This window comes from Theobroma cacao, chromosome 2 (genome assembly GCF_053813885.1).
Source record: "Theobroma cacao isolate CCN51 chromosome 2, ASM5381388v1, whole genome shotgun sequence".
In the NCBI taxonomy this organism is placed as follows: domain Eukaryota; kingdom Viridiplantae; phylum Streptophyta; class Magnoliopsida; order Malvales; family Malvaceae; genus Theobroma; species Theobroma cacao.
The window spans coordinates 42,154,208-42,180,531 of record NC_142640.1 but is presented as its reverse complement, the minus strand read 5'-3'; the positions used below and the strand labels follow the sequence as shown (position 1 = coordinate 42,180,531).

At 32.9% G+C, this 26,324-nt stretch overlaps 3 protein-coding genes across 3 annotated transcripts; 1 reads left to right on the top strand and 2 right to left on the bottom strand.

The window, feature by feature from the left end:
* Positions 1–4,876: 4,876 nt before the first annotated feature.
* LOC18609514 (cysteine-rich RLK (RECEPTOR-like protein kinase) 3) lies at positions 4,877–8,662 on the bottom strand. Its single transcript, XM_007044656.3, has 7 exons — positions 7,620–8,662; positions 7,078–7,191; positions 6,856–6,995; positions 6,558–6,768; positions 6,239–6,473; positions 5,704–5,845; positions 4,877–5,592 (listed from the first exon to the last, which is right to left on the bottom strand). The coding sequence occupies exons 1-7, from the start codon at positions 8,392–8,394 to the stop codon at positions 5,263–5,265; spliced, it is 1,947 nt and encodes a 648-aa protein (XP_007044718.2). The 5' UTR covers positions 8,395–8,662; the 3' UTR covers positions 4,877–5,262.
* Positions 8,663–13,985: 5,323 nt separating this feature from the next.
* CRK2 (cysteine-rich RLK (RECEPTOR-like protein kinase) 2) lies at positions 13,986–19,478 on the top strand. Its single transcript, XM_007044652.3, has 9 exons — positions 13,986–14,040; positions 14,319–14,401; positions 16,302–17,172; positions 17,333–17,446; positions 17,675–17,814; positions 17,899–18,109; positions 18,262–18,496; positions 18,664–18,814; positions 18,952–19,478. Exons 3-9 carry the CDS (start codon positions 16,410–16,412, stop codon positions 19,294–19,296), a joined length of 1,959 nt encoding a protein of 652 aa, XP_007044714.2. The 5' UTR covers positions 13,986–14,040; positions 14,319–14,401; positions 16,302–16,409; the 3' UTR covers positions 19,297–19,478.
* A 244-nt stretch (positions 19,479–19,722) lies between these two features.
* On the bottom strand, positions 19,723–22,291 carry MENG (S-adenosyl-L-methionine-dependent methyltransferases superfamily protein). The gene is made up of 8 exons (XM_007044651.3): positions 21,800–22,291; positions 21,653–21,717; positions 21,488–21,578; positions 21,298–21,386; positions 20,956–21,089; positions 20,807–20,868; positions 20,497–20,596; positions 19,723–20,028 (listed from the first exon to the last, which is right to left on the bottom strand). Exons 1-8 carry the CDS (start codon positions 21,917–21,919, stop codon positions 19,928–19,930), a joined length of 762 nt encoding a protein of 253 aa, XP_007044713.2. The 5' UTR covers positions 21,920–22,291; the 3' UTR covers positions 19,723–19,927.
* Between the last annotated feature and the right edge of the window lie 4,033 nt (positions 22,292–26,324).

Here is a 26,324-nt window from a genome sequence, read left to right as displayed (position 1 = left end):
GATAAGACAAAGTAGAAGCATAATAAAGACTACCAAAAACCTTTAAATGAGAATAAAAAGGTGGTTTATGGTAAAGGATCTCGAATGGAGTTTTGTTAATTAGAATTGGTGTAGGTATTCTGTTTATGATGTGAGCTACCACTAACACTGCATCACCCCATAAAGAAATTGCAATGCAAATTGAAATAACAAAGCTCTTGCAATTACTAACAAATGCTGGTGTTTTCTCTCAACGACTCCATTTTGTTGAGAAGCCTCAACACAAGACATTTGATACATTATACCTTTAGAAAAATAAAAATCATCCAGCTTAAACTCTGTACCATGATTAGTTCAAATTAGCTTGATAGAAACACAAAATTGATTTAAGATTAAATTGAAAAAATAGGGTAAAATGGTTGCAACATCAGATTTATGCCTTACAAGGAAAATCCAACTGAATTTGCTGAAATCATCTACTATTGTAAGAAAATAATGATGCCCTTTTAAAGTAAAAATTAAATAAGGACCCCACAGATCAGCATTTACCAATTCAAATATGGAACTAGTACTCTGTATGTGGTTTGGAAATGGCAATTTTTTTCGTTTGGCTAATGGTCAGATTTCACAATGCAAGTGTTCATTACAAGAAATATCATCACAAGTCTTTTGAATCCCCTTTATTCTTTGATCAGAAACATGGCCTAACCTTTAATTCCATATATCAAATCCATCGGAAACATCAGATACAGTATTACAAACTCTTGAATGTTTTGGAAAGTTTACAAAATCATTTAAACTGTATTTTCTAAGATATTGTGCATCTTGACAGCCTTGGATGAGGTATAAGCCTTCAACAACTTTAGTAAGCCCAATCACTGTCCATAAAGAAAGAGCCTAAATGACATAATAGCTATCAGTAAATGCAAGCCAATATTGTATAGATTTTGTTAGTTTACTTACTGAGATGAGATTAAAACTGTATGAAGGCACACAAAGAACACTAGTGAAAGTTAAAGACTCAGATATCTTTATAGTACCTATATGAGTTACAGATGCCTTAGCATTATTAGGAAGATGAACAAACATATTACTAACAACCTTGTAAGAATGAAAGCATTTTAGGGAACATGCAATATGAGCATATGCACCTGTATCAACAATCCAAGTTTGCAATCTAATGAAACAGAATTGAATTTAATGGACTTATTTGCTGTAAGAGATTTCACGATTATAGCTGCTATAATAGAGTTGACAAGAGTAAGCTTAGTTTACTGGTATGAATCTGACTTGATTGAGTCATCATTGTTGTTAGCATCATCATCAAAGAAAGCCTCTAGACTTGATTCTTTATGAGAATCATTTGAGACATGAAACCAATAGTTTCCTCCACTTGTTCAAGCTGATGAGAACTCACAGCACTGTTAGCAGTAGATCTATTCTTAGCATGGTTAGATATTCCCCTTGTAAACTTAAAATTTTCAAGAAAGCCTATAATTCGATAACATTTCTCTTTAACGTGACCTTTCTTGCCATAATGTGAACAAATCAAATCATTCTTGTTCTTTCCTTTGTCATTGACTACCATCATAACACTAAATTCAGATAAAGGCTGTGTCACATACAAGTTCCTTTTTGACTCAGCTCTCAGAACTAGACTATAAGCTTTGTCTAATGTAGGAAAAGGTTCCATAGTAATGGTCCATGATCTAAGTGTAGAGTAAGATTCATTTAGACAGTTCAAGAACCTAAACACATAATCCTTCTAATTTGTTTCAACATACTTTGAAAGCATTTCTTATTACAGCCCTTACACTCACAATGAGGTAATGGACGATAGCTTTTGAGCTCTTCCCATATAGTATTGAGTTTAGTGAAGTAAGAATCAACTGACCTTGGGCCTTGAGTCAAATTACTCAAAGTGCACTGCTGATTACAAATCCTTGTGTCGTCTAGTTGTGAAAACCTTTGTTTTAGTGTCTCCCAAATTTTTATTGCAGAGTTCATGAAGAAAACATTTGAAGCAATCGGTGGAGTCATAGATTCCAGCAACTAGGTCACAATTAGATTGTTGCAATGATTCCAAGCTGGATAGATCTCATCAGTAGGTTTAGGTTCTAGAATCGAACCATCAATGAAGCCAGCTTTGTTTCTGATAGTTAAAGCCAACAAGAAAGACCTGCTCTAAGAAATATAGTTCGTTGATGAAAGCTTTGGTGTGATCACCACCAATTTGTGATGGTGATGTGATGAAGATAATATGGAGATTCTTCAGGATTTTGAGTCTTTGAGCTCTCCAAACTAGAAGTTTTTGACGAATCAGCCATTACTTTCAAGAAGAACAAGAATCAGTTGAAAAGAAAAGAATAGTGCAGAAACTGGAATCAAGATTTACAAAGAAACCTTAATCCCTAAGCTCTAATATTATGTAATTTTAGAGAAATCGTAGATTTTGGAGAAAAACAACTTGTATTGAAAATAGTCAAAAAACTGGTTTATATATAGCTCAAAGTTCCAGAAATGAAACCAGTTACTTCAGTGGCATGAAATGTAATTAAACCTAACTAACTAAGATAAAAGAGTAAAGACACTACTTTATATTAGTTAAGTCTGTGGAATAAAATAAGACGTGATGTATCACACGCTGGGAAACAAACACCATTTGTTGTACTTTTAGTTGACTTAAAAGATCAAACGTGCTCCTCATTAAAGTTCTTCATCTTCTGGAAATTTTTGGGTTTATGTTCTTGCTGAATCCCAAACTCTTTTACACTATCACTTGCATTCTTCACTTCACTTTCCTGATATCCTCTTTACCGTATTTCTTTTCTAATGCTTTCCACAATTCACGTGCAGCTTTTGTAATGCAGAAGATATTGTAAAAATTACTAGACAAAGTAGACAAAATACAACCATAACAAAGATAATCCTTATGTAATAGTGTTTGTGTGCTTGTGATCTCAATTAAGTTAGAATCAGTGTTTTGATTTGAAAGATCAATAAATTCGAGATTTTTATTTGAAGAAACAACAGGATTGGAGATAACAGAATACAGTCCTAAGGTTGTTAACTAATAACGCATTTGATTTTGCCATCTATGACAGTTTTGCCTAAAGAATTTCTTTGGCTTTACATAAATTTGTTCTTAAATAGAAATAATTTTTTTAAATGCAAAAAACAAATCTTCTCTGAAATTGTTGGAATTTATAACAGAAACTCAATAGTTAACAATAAAAGGAAATAAGAAAAAGTTTTTAATGTGAAAACTGGTTCGAGACACACTATGGAAGGCACTGACTTCAGAGTAGGTTTCCGTCACTACGTTGATGCAAAAAGCAATCGATAACATCCTACTCCTACTCCTAAGATACAACAAACCACTCAATGATCTTCTAATTTGCATTCAAAAAGAAAATCTAGTAAACTCGTAAGTCTTTCAACTCCTTTTGAAGGAATTTTAGAATGTAATAGAATAGAGTTTTTGTGAATATGGAATGCTTAGAATGATGGGATTAGGATAATTTTTGAATTTAGGATACAGGAGATGAAAAGTGTTTTCAATAATGAGGAGATGAGTATTTATAGATATTGAAACATTAGTAACGTGTTTCTTCATTATATAGACACATTTATTTATAAAGTGAACAAATATATCCTTCCAATTATCAAAGAGACATAACTTTCTACAATTAACAATCATATTGTCTTTTTTTTTTTTTGAAATACAAGAATCATACCTCTTCATAGACACATTAAATATCACTAAAATAAAATAAAAAGGCAACACAAACACTACACACGGTCACTTGAGCAAGCTGCCTATATACTGCCATCTCTTGGCTGATCAGGGCATTGCGAGATTTATTTTATGATTACTTCCCTTCATGGGACTCAAAGTCATCCCGGAATTAATGAGTATTAATTACTTTACGGTGGTTTTATTTATGCCACAATGTCATCCACCAAATATCCAGACTAGCGAATGTGTGATGTTGACTTCACAAGTCTAAAAAGCTCGAGTTTTAATAATCAGCACCTCTTCAAAAAAAAACATAAAGCACAGTTAGTTTGTAAAGTTCTAATTATATAATGCAACAATGAATTGTCTATAGCTGTCTGCCAGGATTAATTCTTGGTTAACATCCTGACAGATTAATACAGGGTTTGAACATATGGTGCAGGTTTGGGCGGTGTGTTCAGCGCGTTTTAGTTAATGATCAAACAATACTTCAAATATTCTAATTCAGATTTGTTAGACTCTAATTGAATAATGTATGTCTTGAATTCCAGTGGGAAAGTGTAATGAAAGCACTAACTCAGGAAGCGTCTATGACTAAGCACAAGTAGCTTGCATGAAATTGCCTTTTTTTTTTTCTTACTTGTGGGAAAGTTGTCAATTGCATTGCTCCTTTAGAAAAATTAACCAGGAAAATGTAGTTTGATTGAAAGTGCAATGGTCTAATTAACAAAGGCTAAAGACTGTAAAACAGAAATTTGGAACTTCCTTGACTATTTGCTGCAAGAACAATGGAGTAGGGAATCGAAGGCTATTAAGAGTTGCGTAAGTTCACTGGTCAAACATTTTTATATCCTTTGACAGATGCAGGTCTACGATATTGACTTGCACACTAACCACCTGGCTTGCAACTTGCAAGCCTTCATAGGTGACCAGAAAGGACATCTACTGGGGCCATTAGAGGAGTTTCAAGCATTTACCTGGTCAATGATCAAGTCTTCATAGTGATCTACCACTCTTTTGAGGGTGACTGTCAAAACAATGAAGACACCAAGTATTAAGTACTTGACATGTAAAATTAGAGCCATGAAAAGAAAAACTGTTAATAGCATTGCACAATCTTAAAGCTAACAAAAACTTCATTACCGTGATCACAATGAGTACATGATTCAACAAAATTTAGATCTGTCTTGTATAATTTCAGTATTTACAAAAATCTCTCTTTGATTACAAATAATATCATGCTGCTCTAAGGAAGAATGCAGACCTAGTCAGTGTTAAAAAGTTGGTATACATTACAGTGGCAAACATTCAAGGGTAATTGGTCTACATCATTTTGTATTATATGATATCTACATCACTTTATGCCTCCTAACTGTGCAGAGTCACTTGAAATGTTTCATCTTATTCTGTCACCTCCCAGTTGTACACTGCTACCAGAGACGCAAAGAATCAGGAACTGACAAGAGGAGCCCAAGTCAAGAGTAGAAGAACCTAACAAGTCCATCTTTGTGAATCCTGTGCAAGACATTTTACAAAAATGCACTTCATCTAGGCTCAATCATACTTTGTGCCATGCTATTCCCTGAACACTGGGTGTAAGACTCAGGCTGAGAATTATAAGTTTCAGAAGCAATGTTTTGGCTGACTTCTGTGCTACTGGAATTCAAGAACGGAGGCTGTGTTGGCTGAGGAATTTCATGAGCATCATCAGTAAGCATTTGCACAACTGTTGACATGGATGGTCGCATTTCTGCATAGGCTTGTACACAGAGTAGTCCTATTTTAAGCAACCGAGAGGCCTCCTTTAGAAAATTATCCTCTATAATAGGATCAACAGCTTCACAGAGTTTATCCACTTCATAATGATTCCAAACCTTTCAATTTAAAAAAAAAAAAGACTTTTGGTGAGTTTAAGAACTGAATTTAGAGAAGAAAAAGTGTCACTAGAGCATTACTTATTAGATATGCCAAGCAAAAGGAATTACCATGTGTAGGATAGAGACCGAGTCTTCAGAGAACTTGTTCCTCTTCCCACATATAACTTCAATAACAAGAACACCAAAGCTATAAACATCGACCTTCTCACTCAACTTGCCACAAACAACGTACTCTGGAGCCATGTAACCTCTACAGATGCAAATTATTGAACGCATAATTAGCAATATATAATGAAAATAACTACATGTAATTTTTCTTAGTTATATATATGAGCAATCTTCTAACAATAAAAATGAATTGCTAAATATAATTTTCTAAAGAGCAACAAAAAATTTAAAAGTTCAGGGGATGAATGATAAGTGATATACATCTGGGGAGATCTACAACATATTGTCTGACTATGATATAATGTGTCAAAGAAACCAACATTGCCACTTATTGAGTGAATGAAATACTACCAACACAGTTTTCTCTGCCAAGAGCTAAGGTGTGAGTTGTCTGAACCACACAAACATCAGATTCTAATCGAAATAACAAAATTGTTTAAAAATCAATTTAGACAATCAGAATTCTTGAACTTACAATGTGCCAGCAACGGCGGTGCTGATATGAGTCTTATCTTCTGGAAAAAGTCTAGCAAGCCCAAAATCAGCAATTTTTGGTATGAGGTCCTCATCAAGCAAAACATTGCTAAGTTTTATGTCTCTATGTATGATCCTCAGCTTTGACTCCTCATGCAGATAGGCCAAGCCCTCAGCTGTACCCAGTACAATTTTGAATCGCGCCTCCCATCTTAGTGGCTCAGCATCTTTTTTAACTGTATCAAATTCAACAACTCATAAGGAAACAAGACAAATTAGAAGCATTAGTAAATTTTAAACAACAGTTTATAGATAACAACCGAAGAGGTAATCATGAAGGCTCTGATTTGGCACGTATTCATACACAAGAAGGCTTTCTGGGCCTGTAATGCTGCATCCTAACAGCTTTACAAGATTTTTGTGATATATGCTACTGATTAAATTGACTTCATTGAAGAAATGGTCCACCCATTGCCTTGTATTAAAGAAGAGCCTCTTTATTGCAACTACCTTCCCATTAGGCAAAGTTCCCTATTAGACAGAAAATTTTATTTTTCAGTTCCTCGAATGAAGATGTAATTATCTGCTAAGAGAAGTAAGGATCAAATCAGAACATACTTTATACACAGAACCAGATCCTCCTTGTCCCAGTTTATTGGAGTCGTGAAAGTAATTTGTAGCCCTTTCAAGAGATTCATATGAGAAATTCAGCTTGGACTTGTTCACAATGTGTGATAAAGCTCCTAGTTGCTTCCTCTCTATGCAAATGAAAGTCAGATAAATTTAACTTCTATGATTAAGGTATAAAAGTTCAAGATCATTAACAACAAGGATTGATACCTCTCCTTTTCCTCACAAGCTTCTTGTTCACACAGAACACGGCAGTTGCAATAATCAGCGTTAGAGCCAGAGTGGAGAATGTTGTAGCCAGGATAACAGCTAATTTTCTGCGTCCTGACAACCATCGCAACATTCTTAACTATTGTGTCGATGAAATATGTATGGAAGATTAAGAATCCACTTGTAGTACAAGAATAAAATGAAATTACTCTAGCTGCTTCTAATATTATCAACAACATCATTTCCTAAACTGCAGTTATGATAACACTACATACTTTACAACCTGCGGAAGGAGAAACTTTTTTAAACGTGAGAACTACCAGTCTAATGACGCAATCTTATAAAAAAAATTGCAGAACCTTGTTACATGAGAATATGAATTGTATAGTTCAATTTCTTATTTCGATAAATTCAGTACAGAATTTTTGAAAACGAGAACTAGAATTAGAAAAGAAATTGACAAGTGAAATAGTCCAGAGGCAACATTCATAGCAGAACAATGAAAAGATTTGGAACTAAAAAAAAAAATAATCTTGACCCACCTCGATTCCCAATAACTGGAGGAGCAGTTGAATTGTAATAAAACTTCTCCGTTGAATACCTCAAGTAACAACCAGCATTCAACGCCCTCCCTTCTTCCTTAGGAAGACATGATCTAATCCTAGAAACCGCATTGGCCAAGCAAGATTCACAAGCACTCTTATTCACCAATTCCCAACACTGAGCCAATCCATAAACCGACACATTCCCTCTACTCACAGACCCCACAAAGAACCCATCATTCTTTGGAGCTTCCACACTCAAATTCCTCACCAACTGCAACACATAATCTCTAAAAACTGTCTGGTTACTTGAAGCAACATCCGATGTGTTACAAACAGTCCGGTCTCCTTCACTCAAACTTTCACTAAAGAAATTATAATCATCGTACCTTAAATAACAACCATCATAGAAAAGCCTGCCTCCACGTGTGACTAACTGAAATGGCAGACATCTCAAGATTTGTGTTTTGCATTGAGCAAAGCAGACGTTACAGTCGCTTTGATCAAGATCTTTCATGCACTCGCCATATCCGAACACTTTGGTGTCACCAGTTCCGTTTACAACAGCAGCGAACCTCTGCTGAACGATGAGTGGGGTAACGGCGTCCATGACAGCTAAGTAGTTTGATATAAAGGTTTGGCGCTCTGTTGTTGAAGCAGTTCTGTTCGTGCATACTAAAGCTGCCTCTGTAGCTCTTGGATCAGAAAGAGAAAGTTTCGCAAACAAAGAAAAGAAAAAGAAGAAGATTAGAAAAAAGAATAAAAACTGGTTCATTTCTTGATGGAAAAGCAAAACCGAAATCTCAAATCAAAAGGAATACAAAAGATTCAGTGTTTCTGAGCTATTTTTTCTCTGGTTCTGTTCTAGAAGCAGTTCAGAGATCAATAGGGAAGAGTAAAGGTCAAAGTGGGTTCGATAAGAAGGAAGACAATGGGAAAGTCAGATGAGAAAGCAGAATGAAGAAACGCGACATACTTCAATGGCGTCGTGGCAAAATTGCCACGGGAACACGTAAGCGCGTGATGCGTACGTCCAAGGGGAAACCGAAAGAAAGACAACAGTAGGAAAGTATTGGGAAGGGAACCGACCTGCCTCTGTTCAAGTTAAGAAACAGATTTAGTTGTTGACTGGGACAAGTTGTTAATGAGGCGTGAGGGGTTTGTTTCTTTATTAATTTGAATATTAAGTAAAACGACATGGTCGTTGGCGTTGACAATGATGTTTTTCTGGAAATAATATAAATGCTTCCTTTGGTGGGATATAAGTTCGTACTGATGTCTGTCTGATTGACTGTTAACATAGTGTGAAAGTGTGAAAGTTTTCAGTCTGATGTGGCCCATCAAAGTATCTAACCCATTAATATGGCGACTTAATTTAAATATCAAGTTTGTTGTAGAAATATTGTATTGCCCCTGCTGCTATGTCACTTATGGATATGAATATTTTCTTTTAATTTAGGTTAACTTGCTTTTTATTTACTTATTATTATTTCTTTTAAAGTTCAAGCTATCGCTCTTTTATTACAAATTAGTTTTAGCTTTATGTGCATTGTGTCATGAGTCAGAACTTAAGTTCAATCTTGTGCGATTTTAAGCTCTAAAAATAAAGTTTAAGTAAACTTATAAATTACGAGCTTACATTATCAATCCAAAAGATATGCTTAATAGGTGATAGAAGATAGAAGATTCATGTTTTATATTCCAAAGATCCATCACTGATGTGGGATATCCAATTGTGTAACGCTCTCGTTGCATTGACTCTTTACCTATAAAAGAGAGGGATTGTTACACTAGTTTAAGTCTAATTCGACCTTTGTATATCTCATAAGGGCTCAAATCAGTAAAGATCTGAGTTTGCTTTGATACTACTTATCACGGTCTGAACTTAAGCCCAAATCCGTGCGACTTTAAGCTTTGATAATAGATCTTAAGTAAGCTTATAAATCACGAGTCCACGTTCCTAACCCAAAAGATATATCTAATAAGTGGTGGAAGACCCATGTTTTATATACCCAAGATCCATTTCATATCTTACTGATGTGGACATTCTCCACTACCTATTAGGCAAGTCTTTTGGGTTGGGAATGTGGATTCGTAATTTATAAGCTTACTTAAAATTCTATTTTCAAATTTTAAAGTCGCATGAGGTTGGACTTAAAGTTCTAACCCATGATAAGTAGTATCAGAACATACCCAGGTCTTCATTGATGTGGACTCTCATGAGAGATACAAGGGTCGAGGTAGATTTGGATTAATGTAAGAGTTTCTCTCCTATATGGGTAAAGAGCTAGTGCAACGAGCGCTTTACATAATTAGGTAAGGTAAAATGTCACGAATCTCATATCAGTAAGAGAAAGAGTTAATATTGGGTATATAAACATGGGTCTTCCATTATCTATTAGGCATGTCTTTTGGATTAAGAACGTGGGCTCGTAATTTATAGGTTTACTTAAAATTCTATTTTCAAAGTTTAAAACTGCAGGAGATTGGACTTAAGTTTTGGCCCTTGATACGTTGCACGTGAATATTTAGTCTTAAAATATCATAACTGCAATAATGAAAATAATAAGTTTGTGCATTACAATTTGATTAATTCTCAATTGTTTTATATTTAAAGTATATGGACATAAAATATACATATATATATATATATGTATTTATGTATGTATATAAAATATTAAGTACTTTCCTGAAAAATGTTAAAATTAAATATATTTTTTGTCTAATTAAAATTTCCTTTATAGAAATTAATATGCTATGACCAATTAAAATTAAAAAATAAATTTTGAGATCATAAAAATATAAAAACACATGAATTTGACATATATAATTTCAATAATCAATAATTGTTCAATTAATTATATGTTTAGATAATGATATAACTTGCACTCAAATATTTAACTCAACAACAATTGGAGTATGATCCTCTTACTCCAAAAAAAAAACAAATTTCGAATCTCCTTTTTTCAAATAAAAAATGATAATGATATAAGTTAAAAAATATTTTTTAAAGCAATATAAGTCAAAATTTAATAATGCTTTAAGACACACCATCAGTTAATTATGTGAAAATTATAAAGTAAGTTAACTACTCTATAAATAACAATGGAGTAAAATATTAATTAATTATAAAGAATATGAATCAAAATTAATTTATCAAATCACTTTAAAAAAAAGAAAGAGTGCATAGAAAAGTTTTCGATAATTCCCTTTTTCAATACTTAAATTAGTAAAGAAAAGAAGTAAATCTAAAAAAAAAAGGAAGGAGAGAGAAAAAAAATGAGGTTAGTACCTTTATGAGAATTGATTTAAATTTTATTTTTTAAATAAAAACTCATACATTAATCAATTAATCAAATACTTGAATGCGGATGTGTTCATTTTATATACATGAAAGTTGTATGTTCTTTCTTGATATCAAATCATGCAAATAGTTGGTAACAGTTGTTAAAAAGATTAATCCCTATTTTATATGCGCAGATGGCACAGCACCTACCTTGGTCGTCATGTGTACACTTGACGGAACTTTGACAATTGGGCTTGGAGCCTGAGTCATAACAAGTGGCTTGCAACTTTGTCCTTTCGCACTGAAAGTTGTTCTTAAAAATATTAATTAGCAAGATTTTTCCCCCTGAAGAGTAAGTACTACTTTATTGAAATCTGATAATGATGGATTCAATAAGTCATTAAACTTACATGTGAATATCATTGCAGGGTATTCCCGGTTAGTACACCTAAACACACATTTACATCATGAAATGGAATAGTTATTTATGAAAAAATATGATAAAACAATAATAATTATTATGTAGTTTGATTAATGAAATAAAATTATCATTTTAATATTATTTCATTATTTGATTGACAAGAATAATTTTGGATTTATAAAGAAATAAGAGACAAAATAATAAAAATAGTTTTTATTATAATTTATGATATTTTTATTATAAAATATTAAACTTTTTTATATTTTATTTAAATTATTAATAATCATAAATAAAAAATAAATATGATTTTAATTTGAAATGTTAATTTTTTTATATTTATTAAAAATGTTATGAATTTTTAATAAAAATTTTAATGCGGTTATTTATTTTCAATTATTATTTTTTATTTATTTAAAATATTAATAGTTTATAATCAAAACTTTAATATGATTTTTTAAATTTGAAATATTAATTTCATAATATTTTTTAAAAATATCAATAATTTATAATTAAATTTTAATATATTTTTTAATTTGAAATATTAAATTTTTAAAAATTTATTTAAAATATTAATAATTGATAATTAAAATTTTAATATAATTTTTTATTTCTTTCCTTTCTCTAGTGGCACTCGGTCACCAAAGATGTGGCCAATACAATGAAGTGTGGATTTGGCACTTCTCACAATGAAGGATGAAATATCCTCCAAAAGAAGAGAGAAAAGGGGGTTTTGGTGAAGAAGCACAACGACGGTTTTGGAGGAGGACAATGGTGGTGGAGGAGATTTAAAAAGAGAATGAGTGATGAGGAAGAGAGAGAAAGAGGAAAAATGAAAGGATTTATATGTTAGGGTTAGATTTTATTAAATATAGGATACTAACTTCTCTACAATTTGTGTTGTCATTAAATAAATTATCTAGAAAGAGAGGTGTTGGTCTAAATGGTGGTATTTTAACTATACTTTTATGATAACAAAGACTAAAAGTCAGATTTCTACTTCTCTTTGATATGTTAGTTTTTTCTTTATACCACATGTACGCATAGTTTTTTCTTTATACCACATGTAAGCATAACAAAAAAGACAAACATATGTTAGTCCTTCAAAGCAAAATGTTGTGTAACAGCTTCCTATTAAATGAATCACAAATAAAAGTAAAGTTGTGTTAATGATAATATTGATGGAATAGCTTAAATGGATTTGAGACAGTTGTTTCAATATTTATTAGACTTACGTAAGTGCATCATGCTGCTTTTTGGAATAGATTGTTGTCTTTGTGGCAGATCATTATTGAATTGACGATCAATATTTTCCATTTGACCTTCATCATTATTCATATAGAAGAGTTTAATTGAATAATTTCTATATTAATTTTTGATGACATTAACTTAAGAATACATGATTTTACCATTATTGTTAGCATTGCAATAAGCTGCTAGTTGAGTGCCACAAAAAGCAAAATCTGACTGTTGATGGTTTGAGGAAAAATTATGACCCATTGTTCCAACATTATTTGCAGAACAATTACTGCTACTGGTTGAAGGAAAATACATAATATTGAATTTTTGTTTTTAGCAGTCATTGTTTGTTGAATCAAACTGTAGACACTGTAATTTTGCTTAGATAAATAAAAAAATTAAAAATTAATTAATTAAATAATTAGAAACAAAACAAAATCACAAAACAAAAAAAAAACAAAAAAAGTACTGGCAGAGCGCGAACGCCCTGCCAGTACCAGGCACACCGAGTTCAAGCCCTGTGTTTAATTTGTCAAGATTTCGGCTAACCAGGAAGCCTGGGACCAGGTATTCACTATTCAATTATTGTTCCACCGAGAAAAAGTAGTAGAACGTTCTTCACAAACTTCAAGCACGCCTAAATCATGCTCTTTGTTTAACTTTAGAGGGTGATGCTGTATTTACAACTAGTATTTCTGGAGTTGCCCGAAGCCAACTTTGAACAGTATTCGCAACTCTAAAATGTTTTAGTACGCGGAGGACTTTTTGGCGTAAAGCGGTGGGTTAGATCCAACTAATCTTTAGTCCAGGTTGACTTGGAAATAAGAGTCTCGTGATGGAAAAATGATCAAGTTGAGAGGACTATAGCAGTACCCTGATTAACATTTAACAATTTTATGATATTTGTTTAATGCATCTATTAGAATTAATTGCATTTATTTAGAGCTTTAAATACTTTTTTTATGGCTGAAATTGGGACTTGAATTAATACTTAAAATATATGCACACTGCTAGATCTAGTACATTTTTGGTTTTAAGGAAGTCTATCTATCAGTACGTGCAATATGCTTCTGCGTCAAAAATCGAAGTCATCACTAAAGTCTTTGTTTAGTTTAGCAGCGAAAACCTGTGTCACTTGATATCTAGTTATCACTAACAACATACAATAATAAAGTAAATGGCAAGAAAAGATAATCACCTAATGTCCTTATCTTATTTATCATCTCATTTTAGGTTGTCTTTACATTCCAATTTTCAAAACTTATGTAAGCCTAAAATATGCGATATGTATAATTAATTAAGTATTAATCTTACTTAAAAGACTATTGAATTTGAAAGTTTTATCGAGCAATAAAACAACAGAAGAGAGAGAAAAATCGTAGTAGGATAAAAGGCTAGAACGGTAATTTGAGAATGAAACTAGAAGTCCAAACACGCGACAATCGTCGAACGGGGAAAAAACGTACGGACTGGTTCAGGTAAGAAATTCAACTCTCTTACCGCGTTTTTTCCATTTTGCCTTTCGATTTATTTCTCAAAAAGCCTTTTGCGGTTCTTGTTTGAAAGACTTGGCATCCCAACGAATCAACAAACGAGCAGGCAGCAGGCTTGCTCTGAATTTTAAAGCCAAAACCGGATCTATCTTTCATTTTTCAGTCCTTACTTTGACTTCTCTTCCACTAATTTCACCTATCTGATCGAAAACACTCCTCCATTTATCTAGTCTCTCATTCTTACATATATATATTCGTATCAGCTGCTTCCTCTTTCGTTAATTTGCAAAACTTGCTCCATCTCTTCTCTCAAGTTGAAGCTGCCGGCCGCTACTTGTAGATAAAGGTAAGTCATGTTAAGATCCTATCCTGTCTTTTTTAGAATTTCTGGTATTTGTCTCCGTTTTAGTTTCTGGGTCTTAACTGAATATGTTATATGTGTTTTGGTTTTTAGTTTCTTTGAAATGTAAAGAACACTGAGAAATTGTAGACAGAATTTTTTGAACAAGATGACAGACGATTTCATCAGAATTCTATAAACATGTTTTTGTTGAAAGAAACTTACAAAAAAATGAGCTAAATTTTAACTGTGTTGCATATTCTGTCTGTTTGAATAACCGAAAGTTTTCCACAAGCTTTCTCTTTTTTAGGGATGAACAAATGTAAATCGAACCGAATTAAAATGCGCTTGATTTTTTTAATTTAATTAATTCAATTATTTGAATAGTTTAGTTATTAAAATTAATTTAATTCAGTTTCAGTTTGAAAATTTTTTAATTGAATTTAAATAAAAATATTATGAAGATTTTACATGAAAAATAAATCTTAAATTTAATCTCTTTTCTATTTTAATTTTTTTAATTATATGAGTATTTATTTGATTTATTATAATTTTTTATTATAATTTTTAATATTTTTATAATATTAATTTATTTAAAAAAATATAAATAAATATATATAAACATAAAAAATAAAAAATTTATCAAACTCAGTTTTTAAAAACTAAATCAAACTAATCGAATTAGTTCGATTTCAATTAATTCAGTTATTTATATAATTCAATTCGATTTCAATTATTTTAAAATATAAATTTAATTAATTCAAAATATAAATTTGATTAATTTAATTATTAAATATTTAAAATCGAATTAATCAAATAACCGTTTATGCACCCTATCTCTATCTCTTTTTGTTGATTGCAATGCTTTAAAGGCTTCATTGAGCCTGGAACATGATCGGCACCTACAGATTGCCTTCTCTTCATTCTTTAATTCTACCGTCATTGCTCCTACAATCTACTGCAACGTGTCTTACTGTAAGCGCGGATGGGCCACTTGGCGGTGTAGTGGGTCCTACCATTCTCCCTCGATTATTAATGCTGGTTGATTTGTTTCCACCAGGCGCATTTATGAATTCTAATACCGACAGTAGTAGTTTCACAAAGCATAAACGTCTTTGCGAAACGTAAGAAGAATGCTAACTACTGTTAAATGCTACTCGAGTTAAAACCCTTGTTAATTTGCTGGAATATGATGAATGATTATAAATCCGATCCTGATGATTCTTAATCATACTTATATCTCTTTAATTAGCACTTTAATCCAGTTTTCTGTCAAGGTGGGCCGTTGTCACAGTCCTGTTCTTGGGCCTTCATGGTCCATTTCTTTGACAAAACTGCTAACAACAATAACGATTACAGCAGTGGGGTCCAAATCTTTGCCTTTTGCAAAGGTGATGGTTGTAATGTCAAGCATCAAATGCCCAATAGAGATGCATATATAATTACAGAATTTATCGTAGCAGTAAACTCCGGTAAAATATTCATGTCATAACCATGGATGAGGATGTCATTGGCTCCTTTAAATTCTCTTTAATCATTTCCTAGAACTTGTTCATATGTGAAACCATGAAAACTCCTGTTTGGTGCAACGACTGGCAATTGGCAAAGGTTTAGTGCCAAATCAGGACTTGCTTTTTTGACTTTGGGAAATGTAGAAACGTGTAGAGCCTTTAAAGACGGTGCTAAAATTTCAACGCCAATCGCTTTCCTTCCCAGTTTCCATTCTCTTGTTTAGTTTCTGTTAAAACAGAGAGTAGTAATATTTAGCTGTCTACTTCATTTGCGATTCTTAGAACAAGTTGATTTCACTGTTCTCTATTTGGATTTTCTTTTTTTTCTTTTTCTTTTGGCCTTTAAAGCACCACCAAAAGATGGAATTTGCATAATCATTTTCATTTTTTTTCAGGCTCGTTAATCTCTTCACAGTTGATGGCACTTAAACCGATTTCTTGGGCCTTGCAATAGAACTTGGAACAATTTGGCCACTCCAAAATCCAAGTTCACCTTCAAGAAAATGCATAAAACAGTTCAACTCGTCCGTTCTCTATATACTTTCTTTGTTCTTATAGGATCTCTGGCATTACTTACAAGAGTAGGAGGAGATCCAAGAGCCCAAACAGTGAACATTACTTGTGGCAACCAAATGGAGCACAACACAACCATCTTTGTTCCAAATTTTGTCGCTACAATGGAGAATATTAGTGAACAGATGCGTGATTCAGGTTTTGGAACAGCAGTTACAGGCTCAGGGCCTGATGCTAACCATGGCCTTGCTCAGTGTTATGGGGACCTCTCTTTGCTTGACTGTGTACTGTGCTATGCTGAGGCACGTACGGTTCTTCCTCAATGCTATCCACACAATGGGGGCCGCATTTTTCTTGACGGATGCTTCATGAGATCTGAGAACTATACCTTCTTTGAGGAGTACACGGGACCGGATGACAGGGCAGTATGTGGGAATACAAGCCGGAAGGGGTCAAATTTTCAGGACTCGGCAAGACAGGCTGTGAACCATGCAGTTGTTGCTGCACTGGAAAAGGAAGGCTACGCTAAGGCTCAGGTGGCAGTTCCAGGGACAAATGAGTCAGCTTATGTTTTGGTTAATTGCTGGAGGACATTGAACAAGAGTTCTTGTAAAGCATGTTTGGAGAATGCATCTGCATCAATATTAGGGTGCTTGCCTTGGTCAGAGGGACGCGCACTCAACACTGGCTGCTTTGTGAGGTACTCTGACACGAATTTCCTCAACAAAGAACCAGGAAATGGAATTTCAAAAGGTAAAAGAATTTCATCTTCTTTAATTCTAGTTAATTAAAACAATGTCGTTTCTTAATATACTTCCCTGTATACGTTCCCAAATTCGTTAGCTGACAGGGAACAAACTTTCTACCTTAATAGTTTTGAGCTGATTGTGAACTTGCATTCATGGATTTGCAGGAACCATTATAATTATAGTAGTTTCTGTTGTCAGTTCTCTGGTTGTTTTAGCGATTGGAGTAGCTATTGGAGTTTATATCCGGAAGCATAGATACATACAAAAGAAAAGACGAGGTAAAAGTTTCATTTACAAGGTTTAATTACTAAATTTCCATACACCGAAAAGGACCCAAAAACAGCAGCCATATGAGAGATAAAATTGTTGTAGTTGTCAGCCCATGTTATCTAAATTATTCAAGTACATGAAATTGTGGTGAGGCAAGTTTAGGTTTAATGGCATGGTATCAGTATTCTTTCCTAGTTTTCCATGTCCTCCCTTGCTGAAATATTTCTGCCTTCCAGGTTCAAATGATGCAGAGAAGTTGGTGAAACTCCTTCATGATAGTAACTTAAATTTCAAGTACTCCACACTTGAGAGGGCTACAGGATCTTTCAACGATGTGAACAAGCTCGGGCAAGGAGGATTTGGGACAGTTTATAAGGTTGGTTTTTTCCTCTGATGCCCACTTTTCTTCTTTGGCATTGAACCAGTGTGTTATGGTTTCAGAATTATTTTTCCTCTGTAGGGAATTCTACCTGATGGAAGAGAGATTGCAGTCAAGAGGCTTTTCTTTAACAATCGACACAGAGCAGCAGATTTCTACAATGAAGTCAACATAATAAGCAGCGTGGAGCATAAAAACCTGGTCAGGTTGTTGGGATGTAGTTGCGCTGGACCGGAAAGTCTTCTCGTCTATGAGTTCCTCCCTAACAAGAGCCTTGATCGTTTCATTTTTGGTAATTACCAATATTTAACATCCAATATGGATGCCAAAGCTTAAAATGATTCTGATATATATAGGCAGCCCATTCACTTTAAAAAATAAAAATAAACCAGTTAATTGAAGCTTATATACTAACAGTTATTTTCCTCTTCACAAACATAACAGATCCCAGCAGAGGTAAAGTGCTTAACTGGGAAAAGAGATATGAAGTTATTATTGGGACCGTCGAAGGTTTAGTCTATCTTCACGAGAACTCCAAGAACAAAATCATTCACCGAGATATAAAAGCTAGCAATATCTTGTTGGATTCAAGGCTCCGTGCCAAAATTGCCGACTTTGGATTGGCAAGGTCTTTCCAGGAAGATCAGAGTCACATCAGCACTGCCATTGCTGGAACGCTGTAAGCATCACGTTGTTTCTGTTTGTTCAATGCAGTGTTTTGTTGTGTAGAATATTCAAGAGCGTCTGGAAAGTCAAGAGCACGAGTATTAGAAGAGCAAATTTGTTTTTCGAATGTCCATTTTAAATATGTTTTGAACTTATAATTTCTATTTTTACAATCCACAGAGGATATATGGCTCCGGAATACCTAGCCCATGGCCAGTTAACAGAGAAGGTGGATGTCTATAGTTTTGGAGTGCTTTTACTGGAGATCGTTACAGGAAAGCAAAACAACAGGAGCAAAGCCGCAGAATACTCTGACAGTCTAGTTACAATTGTAAGTTTCATGCAGTCTCTCTAAAATATGCCCTTCTTTACCCAGTTGAAGCTCCCCTTCAACTAAAGCTGATTTCCCTGTGAGAAAAACGGTTTATTAATAGCTCTTTTGTATTTTTTTTTTAATTGACGGAGCAGGCGTGGAAACACTTTCAATTAGGGACCGTGGAGGAGATTTATGACCCAAACCTAATGTTACATAACAACCACCACAGCAGCAATGTTAAAAATGAGATATTCAGAGTAGTGCATATTGGACTTCTTTGCGCCCAAGAGATTCCATCACTAAGACCATCAATGTCGAAGGTACTACAGATGCTAACAAAGAAAGATGAAGACCTCCCTGCACCAACTAATCCTCCTTTTATGGATGAAAAGACTATGGAATTCAATGACACGAGTGAGAACCCAGGCTATCCCTTCAATGCAGCTGATACTGATTCGATTGCCACTGTCACCCACAGTTCCTTTTACGCAAGATGATCTTTGGAGTCTGGTGGGGATGAAAAGAGTCAATCTTAATAGGGCAGTACTCTCAATTTTGATAAGTAAAAAGCTTCAAAACAGTTCTAGATTAGAATTTTGCCTGGGTCGAGTATCTTGTTGCATGGATTTGTGAGCAAACAATAAAGAGCCAAATGAATAGTTGTCTTCAGAATGCAGAATGATACTCATATACATAACCCAGCTCTTCCATATCAGATAAGAATAGCTAAGGGACATAATATTGTATAATGTACAAATATCGACTTACTATGAATTTTTTGTTGATATATAACCCTCAGATCATTTCAGCATTGATAGCAGCAGATTCATTTCTCAGGCTTCAAAGTACCCAGCCTCTATAGTAGATTAAGTAATCCATATTGTAAGCTTTAGAAGAACATAAAAAGTAAGAAACGACAACTCTGATGCAAACTAAAGCATTATTAACTATTATTGATTTGTCAATCACACCGCTGTTCAGTTTAGCAACCTTTATGGAGAATCCATACTAAAGCCCCAGCATATATGGTCGGCATTTAGAAATGTTTGGAAATTCAGAGAACAGAATGCTTCTTCACCAACAGAAAAAATTCAAACATTGCAAGAAAAGATAAAGCCTGAATTTCATTTAACGTGTGGCTACTAAGTTCCCCATGAGGCCTCCACCGATCTCATAATGTCTGGCATTAGAAAACCCTGTTTCTAAAGCGAGTTTCTCCAATTCCTTCCCTACAACAGAGAACAGGGTACTTTAGTTATAAGCTACAACTATATCCTCCCACCCTAGGTTTCAGATTATTTCTGGTTCTGCATTTAAAGCCCAATTACAGTCTATAACAAATCAAAATCTCAATTGTGTCATCATTCTGAGAAGCAATACAAATAGATGAAACTATTTTTGGAGCGAAGCATTATTGCATACTTTGGTGTGAAGATATAATAATTTCATTTGCAAAGAAAAACGTCTGATCTACAAAGAAAATTTGACTAAGAATACCTAAAATGAAAGTTAAATCGATATAGATCTAATAGGCACCTCAGTGACAAGAATCTATAAATTAAAAAATATCTACTGTAAACAAGATTAAACGAAACTAGAGTTCCAAAACTGAATTTGTTATATCATGTAGCAAATGAATCATCTCTGAAAAGAACAATTCTGCATGAATAGCAATAGGATATTGACAGACAACAAACCTGTTAAAAATTCATTGATTGAAGCTTTCAAATACTTGTACTCCTTGGCAAGGCCATAAACTGTTGCTGTTGGAACTACTACATTGTCAATCATCCATTCCTTTCCAAAAGCAAAATTTAAGATAAATTTAGTTTCTGATGTCAGTGGCATGTTTCAGTATTGAACTTGATGTACTATAAGTGCAAGGCAGAATGACATTCATCACTAATTCAAGACTCTTTACGGCGTTGAAAAAAAAATCATAAGGTATCTGTTAAGTTGAGGCAGTGGTAGAGAACCCAAAATAAAAGGCACAATGCTTATGGCTACCTGAAACAAGGCAGTAAATGGCTGCGTGCTTTTATTAAAGTCGAGGATTGATACCCTTGAGCCTGAAAAACCACACAAAATTTAGAACATTCCCATCAACCTATGGCTACAATTTCATCGAGAAAAAAAAAGGAAGATAGACTTTAGACCTGGCTTTAAAACTCGAAACATCTCCTGCAGAGCTTTACGTATATCAACCACATTACGTAGCCCATAACCCATAGTCATAGCATCAAAGATACCATTAGAAAACGGCAAATCAAGTGCATCACCTTCAACCCATCTGGATTCAATCACAAACCCAAATTATCCCATGCCATAACCAAAATACAACTTGCGGTCATGATTTTAGAAGCAAATTACAAGTAACTTTGCAATGATTCACCTATGGGGTCCATATTATGGGAAGAGCGTTTTCATTTTCTTAAACATGGGTTGTTCCATAAAAATTACTACTTAGTTTGTTAACAACTGAATTTACCAGTGCTCACTCAATGTTATTGTAGCAAGCCTTTGAAAGCACGTATTGCCGTGATATAGCAATTGATAGTTGCTTCTTGGAGAAATCAAGGCCCGTTACCTACAAATTTACCAACACAGACATTATTTCTCTTTTGCTACATAAATCCAAACTGTCAATAGACAGTAACAATGGTAATATACACATTCAACAAAACATACTTTGCCGTAACAACCAACTTTCTCGGACATGAGGAACGTTAAATCCCCACTTCCACAGCACAAATCCAACACTGAATCACCCGGTTTTGCCCTGTTTCATTACTACTCAAATTAAAATTCCACGACAAACAGAAGCAGCAAAGAGGGAAAATTTTAAATGCCTACCCACTCCAGGATACGGCCATGCGTTTCCATATTCGATGCTGACCGAAACTCAGCAAATCATTTAACTGCAAATTTTTGCACCCAAGAAAAATGATTAAAAGAAGAAGAATTGTTAAATAATGCGATAGAGAGGGAGAGATAACTGACGTTGTCGTAAACAGGAGCAATGCGGTTAAAAAGCTCCTGGCGCTCGCCAGCGCAGCGAACCAGACGGCGCTTGAACCGGGAACCAGGTAGGTGCGGAGCCGAGAATCGGAGAGAAGCCATTTTCTTTGTTCGGAGTTGTGATGTGTATCCTTTCTACTTTCTATTCTGATAAACACCGGAAAATGACAAAACCAGCCCCCATTACTATGTTTGGGCTTCAGTTGAAGCCGGCCGACACCTAGAACCTAGCCCGAGATTGTGTTTCTGTCTACAGTCAAGTTTTTATCTTTAAAACAGACAAAGGTCTACACATGTTCGTTCTAAGCTGTCAGTACTTCTTAATATTTTTTCAGAAAGGTAAAATCCACCATATTATGGAAAAAAATCAACTCTCTTACAATTCTAAATGGTTTGGACAACACCATGGGCTGATGGTGGGAATTTGGTTCTAATAACAAATAGTTCAACATTTACACTAAAAAGCAAATATTGGATTGAAATTAATTAAGATTCTAGCTAGCTACGTACCAAATGCTAAAGTTGATCCTAAAAAAAGTTAAAAAAAAAACCCTATGTCAAAACGAAATGAAAAGAAATGATTATTTATTTTAGAAAAGAGCCTTATAATAAAGGATTATAATTAAATTAATGGAGATAATAAAAGGGGTATGAACAATTTTGAATTTAAAAAGATTGGAAAAGAAGTTAAATTTCATGGCAGAAGAAATTATAGAAAATTGGAAAGATTCGATCTTCTCTTCTATCATGACTTTAGTAATAAGTTGCATAATTTTAGACATTTTCAAATTTCAAAAACAAAGATCTGGTCTTTTATTTGATTTTTTGATAAGTTTCCTGATTTTAAACACTATCTATCTTACACGTCATGCAGATAGGTTGTCCACATCCGCAGAGTGTATCTAATATATGTGGAGTTAATATTGATTTGCCAGTAAAACCACACGCGGTAAGGTGATCGTGACAAGAAGAAGAGTGTGACAGTTTCGTTTATGGGTGATTGATTGAGGAAAAGAAACATCTCGATGGTGCCGACCAATATGGTCTCTAAATGCAAATGACAAGTGAAAGGAAATTGTTGTTGAAAGATGTTAGATCGAGATTCTTCTTTGAAATCAACAAAGGTCAAGTTGACTTGATGACTACGCATTCATATTGGTTGCTCCATGTGAATTGGGTGGAACCAAGACGGATTCGATGATAACTAGTCAAGATTTCTGCAAGGTTAATGTTTTGGTGAAATTTGTCTCAATCTAGATTTGTTAGATATTTGGTTCAAATTTTAATTGAAAATCAATTTGAATTCTGATGAAATTCTATTTGTTGAGAATGACAAAGGGTAAGTATACTTTGTAGCTAAGAGTTATATCTTAATGGGTAAGAATTATTACAAAGTCGGTCTTTGGGTGAAACCACTTATGTAGGGGTTTTAGGCTCGAGGTCTCAAATTTGAGAAGTCTTATAATTTAATAATAATTATAATATAATTAATTATATTAAAAATATATAAAAATAAAAAATAATTAATAAAATTAGTTATTTTCTCTCTTTTTTAATTATGTACTTAATAAATCTCAATTTTTCATCACTTACTAATTTCTAGAATGTTATTAATTCTCAACTATATTCTCTTATTTCCAATCAAACTAACAATCTTACATATTTAATCATCTCCAACAGTTATTCTTTTCTCATTTATTTCTTCTATTTCTAATAAACGTATTTAATAATTCCCAACAATTATTTTTTTTCTATATATAAAACCAAGTATTTTTTTTTCAATGTATAATATATACTTTTGAATTCTTCTTTTCTCATTTGCTTTTTCTTCCTTTAACTTCAATTTTCCTTTAAAGAATAGACAAGAAGTCTGTTGTGTTATTATCTTCATAAAGCCGTGAGTCTCATTTGCGGTTTGCAATAAGCATTCAACAATTAGATATAATTGTTCTAATCAGACTCTTTTACTTTAATTTAGAGTTTATATTATATTTTTATATTATTTTTATTTATATGATAGTTGATTTATTTGAATTAGAAATTTTGATTATTGATTTATATTAATCATTTAAAAAATATAAGATAATTATAATAACTAAATATTTTTGTACCTCATAATAAATATTTGAATATGTCAAATCGAAAATATAAATCCGGTTATTCAAAGCTTAAAAAAAATGAAAGTTTAACACAATCTTAAAAAGGAGCACTTAAAAATTTTTTTACAAGTAATAAAAATAATAAATAAAAAATTATTAATAAATGTTCCTTAAATGAACAAGTTAATGATCTTAGAGAGTTAGATGATGATGAAATACTAGAGTAAAAAGTTAATGAAGAGATTCAAAATGATCATAGAAATCATGAAGAGAGTCAAAATGATCATAGAAATCATGATGAAGATGATCAACCTATTAATTTAAATGATTGCATTCCTAAAAATATTTATGATCCAACTCAATGGACAAATATTGATATAAATTTAAGAGATTTATTAGTAGAAAAATGTCCATTTAAAGTTAACGTTTAGATTTTCCTAAAAAATAAATTTTCAAGATATTTTTTTGCTACATACTATATTCAAAAGTTGGCAAATGAGGAGACGCATGAAAGAAGATGGCTAGTTTATTCAAAAGACTTAGATAGAGTGTTTTGTTTTTGTTGCAAATTGTTTCATTTGGCTTCTAGTACAAGTAAACTAGCTAATGTTGGCATTAGAAGTTAGAGAAATCTTAATGCTAAGCTTAAGAGTAATGAAATAACTTATTTGAACATTTCGCTTTAAACCTTTGAACTTATTGAGTCATCCTTAAAAATTAATAATGGATAGAGATTTCTAGTCACCAAATAATAGGATTCTATAAATATGGGGTATGTCTAAAATTATGAGAGAGATGCAATCTTCATATGATCTTTATATAAGAAATGGGTTTTCTGTGAGAGGTTCACAGAATTGTAGGGATGTGGAAAAGAGGGAGGGAAACACCGTGTTATATGGGATAAGAAGTACTCCATGTTCCATGAGTTTATACGGGATAAGAAGTACTCCATGTTCCATGAGTTTATACTAAGTGTTCGTTTGGCCTGGCTTATATTTACCTTATCTACTACTCAAAAGTAAAAGTTAGGCCAAATAGGATTTCATAAAAAACTTTTAAAAAAATAAAATCTAAAAAAAAGCTTAAAAAAAAGCTCTAATTAAGAGCTTTCTCTTCTCTTTTTTTTTTTAAAAAAAAAAACACACCAACTTATTAGAACAGCTATTTTTTTCCAAAAAAATTCTCTCTCTCAAAAAATACTCCCTCTTTCTTTCCATATTGATCTCCCTCTTATCTCTCCTTTTCTACAAATCAAGGTTTTTTTTGTTCTTACAAAAATTAAAAGGAACGAAAACCTAAAAATCAGAACTGCATTCAAGTATTATTTCTTCTTTTTTTTCTATTTTATTTTGCATTTTATTTTTTATCATTCTTTTTTTTTTTGGGTTTTGAAAACACTCTTTATTATTTGATATTTCTTAATTTATTATTTGATATGACAATTATGTGATATTTATTTGTTCTTAATTTTTTTTGGTGTATATAATATTTATTGATTATGATTGAAATAAGTCAAATAGGTCAATAGTTGTTGAAATAAATTAGATGAAAATTGAGAAGTCAATATTTGTACTCGTTTGTGGTAATTCAATTTTGAAAAAAAAAATTTAAGTATAACAATAACTACACATATTGATAAATCATTCCACATGTACAAAATTTCCAAGCATTTTATAATCCATAAGAAAATAAACAAAATATTTGGATTCTCTAACAGGCATCAAATACCATTAAACCTATGTGCCCACATATCAAGTACCTTTTGGCTGTTGCTTTTGTAGCTTGCTTTTTACATCATCCAACATTGGGAAAATGCAATATGATTTGTTGTTACTTTTCTTACATGCTTTTAACTTCATCGAACATTTACTAAAAATGTAGTATCACATGTTGTCGTTTTTCCTGCCAGCAAGCAAAGATCTTGCTTGGCTTTGCTACCTAGACTAAACCAAAATTTTATTGTTAGGTATGGATTAATCTAGTTTTATATTAATTTTTTATTTTAAAAAAGGAAAAAAATTTAGCTCTTAAAAATAACGTGTTTTTGTAAATAAGCCTCCAGATAATTTTAACTGTTTTTAGCCAAAAGAATAGATTTTGAGACAAAAATCCCTTAATGAGCCATCTTCTTTGAGCCATCTTCTGAATTATCGTTCAACTGCAAACACGGATAATTATTTTCCTTAAAAACATCTATTTTTTTATCGCGAAACTTGTGCAAAACAAAATAATATTGTATGAGATGGTTTTTCAGAGATTTTGGACATGGCATTTAGATACTAGGAGAAGAGTGATATTAAACCGAACGACGAACCAGTCGTGATGAATTGAAAGCTTGGAGAATGATGTGAAATCAAAAATCCGTGATACGGTGGTAAATCGAAAGGAGAAATATGTGAATCCAAAGC

Bases quoted from the DNA above. Each gene is read 5' to 3' on its own strand.
- LOC18609514 (XM_007044656.3), bottom strand. From the start codon at position 8,394: ATGAACCAGTTTTTATTCTTTTTTCTAATCTTCTTCTTTTTCTTTTCT. The intron at 6,769-6,855 runs GTATGTTCTGAT...TCTGTCTAATAG, and splicing joins GATCTGGTTCTGTGTATAAA to GGAACTTTGCCTAATGGGAA. The intron at 5,593-5,703 runs GTAATTCCTTTT...TTAAATTGAAAG, and splicing joins CGGTCTCTATCCTACACATG to GTTTGGAATCATTATGAAGT.
- MENG (XM_007044651.3), bottom strand. From the start codon at position 21,919: ATGGCTTCTCTCCGATTCTCGGCTCCGCACCTACCTGGTTCCCGGTTC. The intron at 21,718-21,799 runs GTCAGTTATCTC...AAAAATTTGCAG, and splicing joins TTGCTCCTGTTTACGACAAC to TTAAATGATTTGCTGAGTTT. The intron at 21,090-21,297 runs GTGAGCACTGGT...GATTGAATCCAG, and splicing joins GCTTGCTACAATAACATTGA to ATGGGTTGAAGGTGATGCAC.
- CRK2 (XM_007044652.3), top strand. From the start codon at position 16,410: ATGCATAAAACAGTTCAACTCGTCCGTTCTCTATATACTTTCTTTGTT. The intron at 17,173-17,332 runs GTAAAAGAATTT...ATGGATTTGCAG, and splicing joins AGGAAATGGAATTTCAAAAG to GAACCATTATAATTATAGTA. The intron at 18,110-18,261 runs GTAATTACCAAT...CAAACATAACAG, and splicing joins CCTTGATCGTTTCATTTTTG to ATCCCAGCAGAGGTAAAGTG.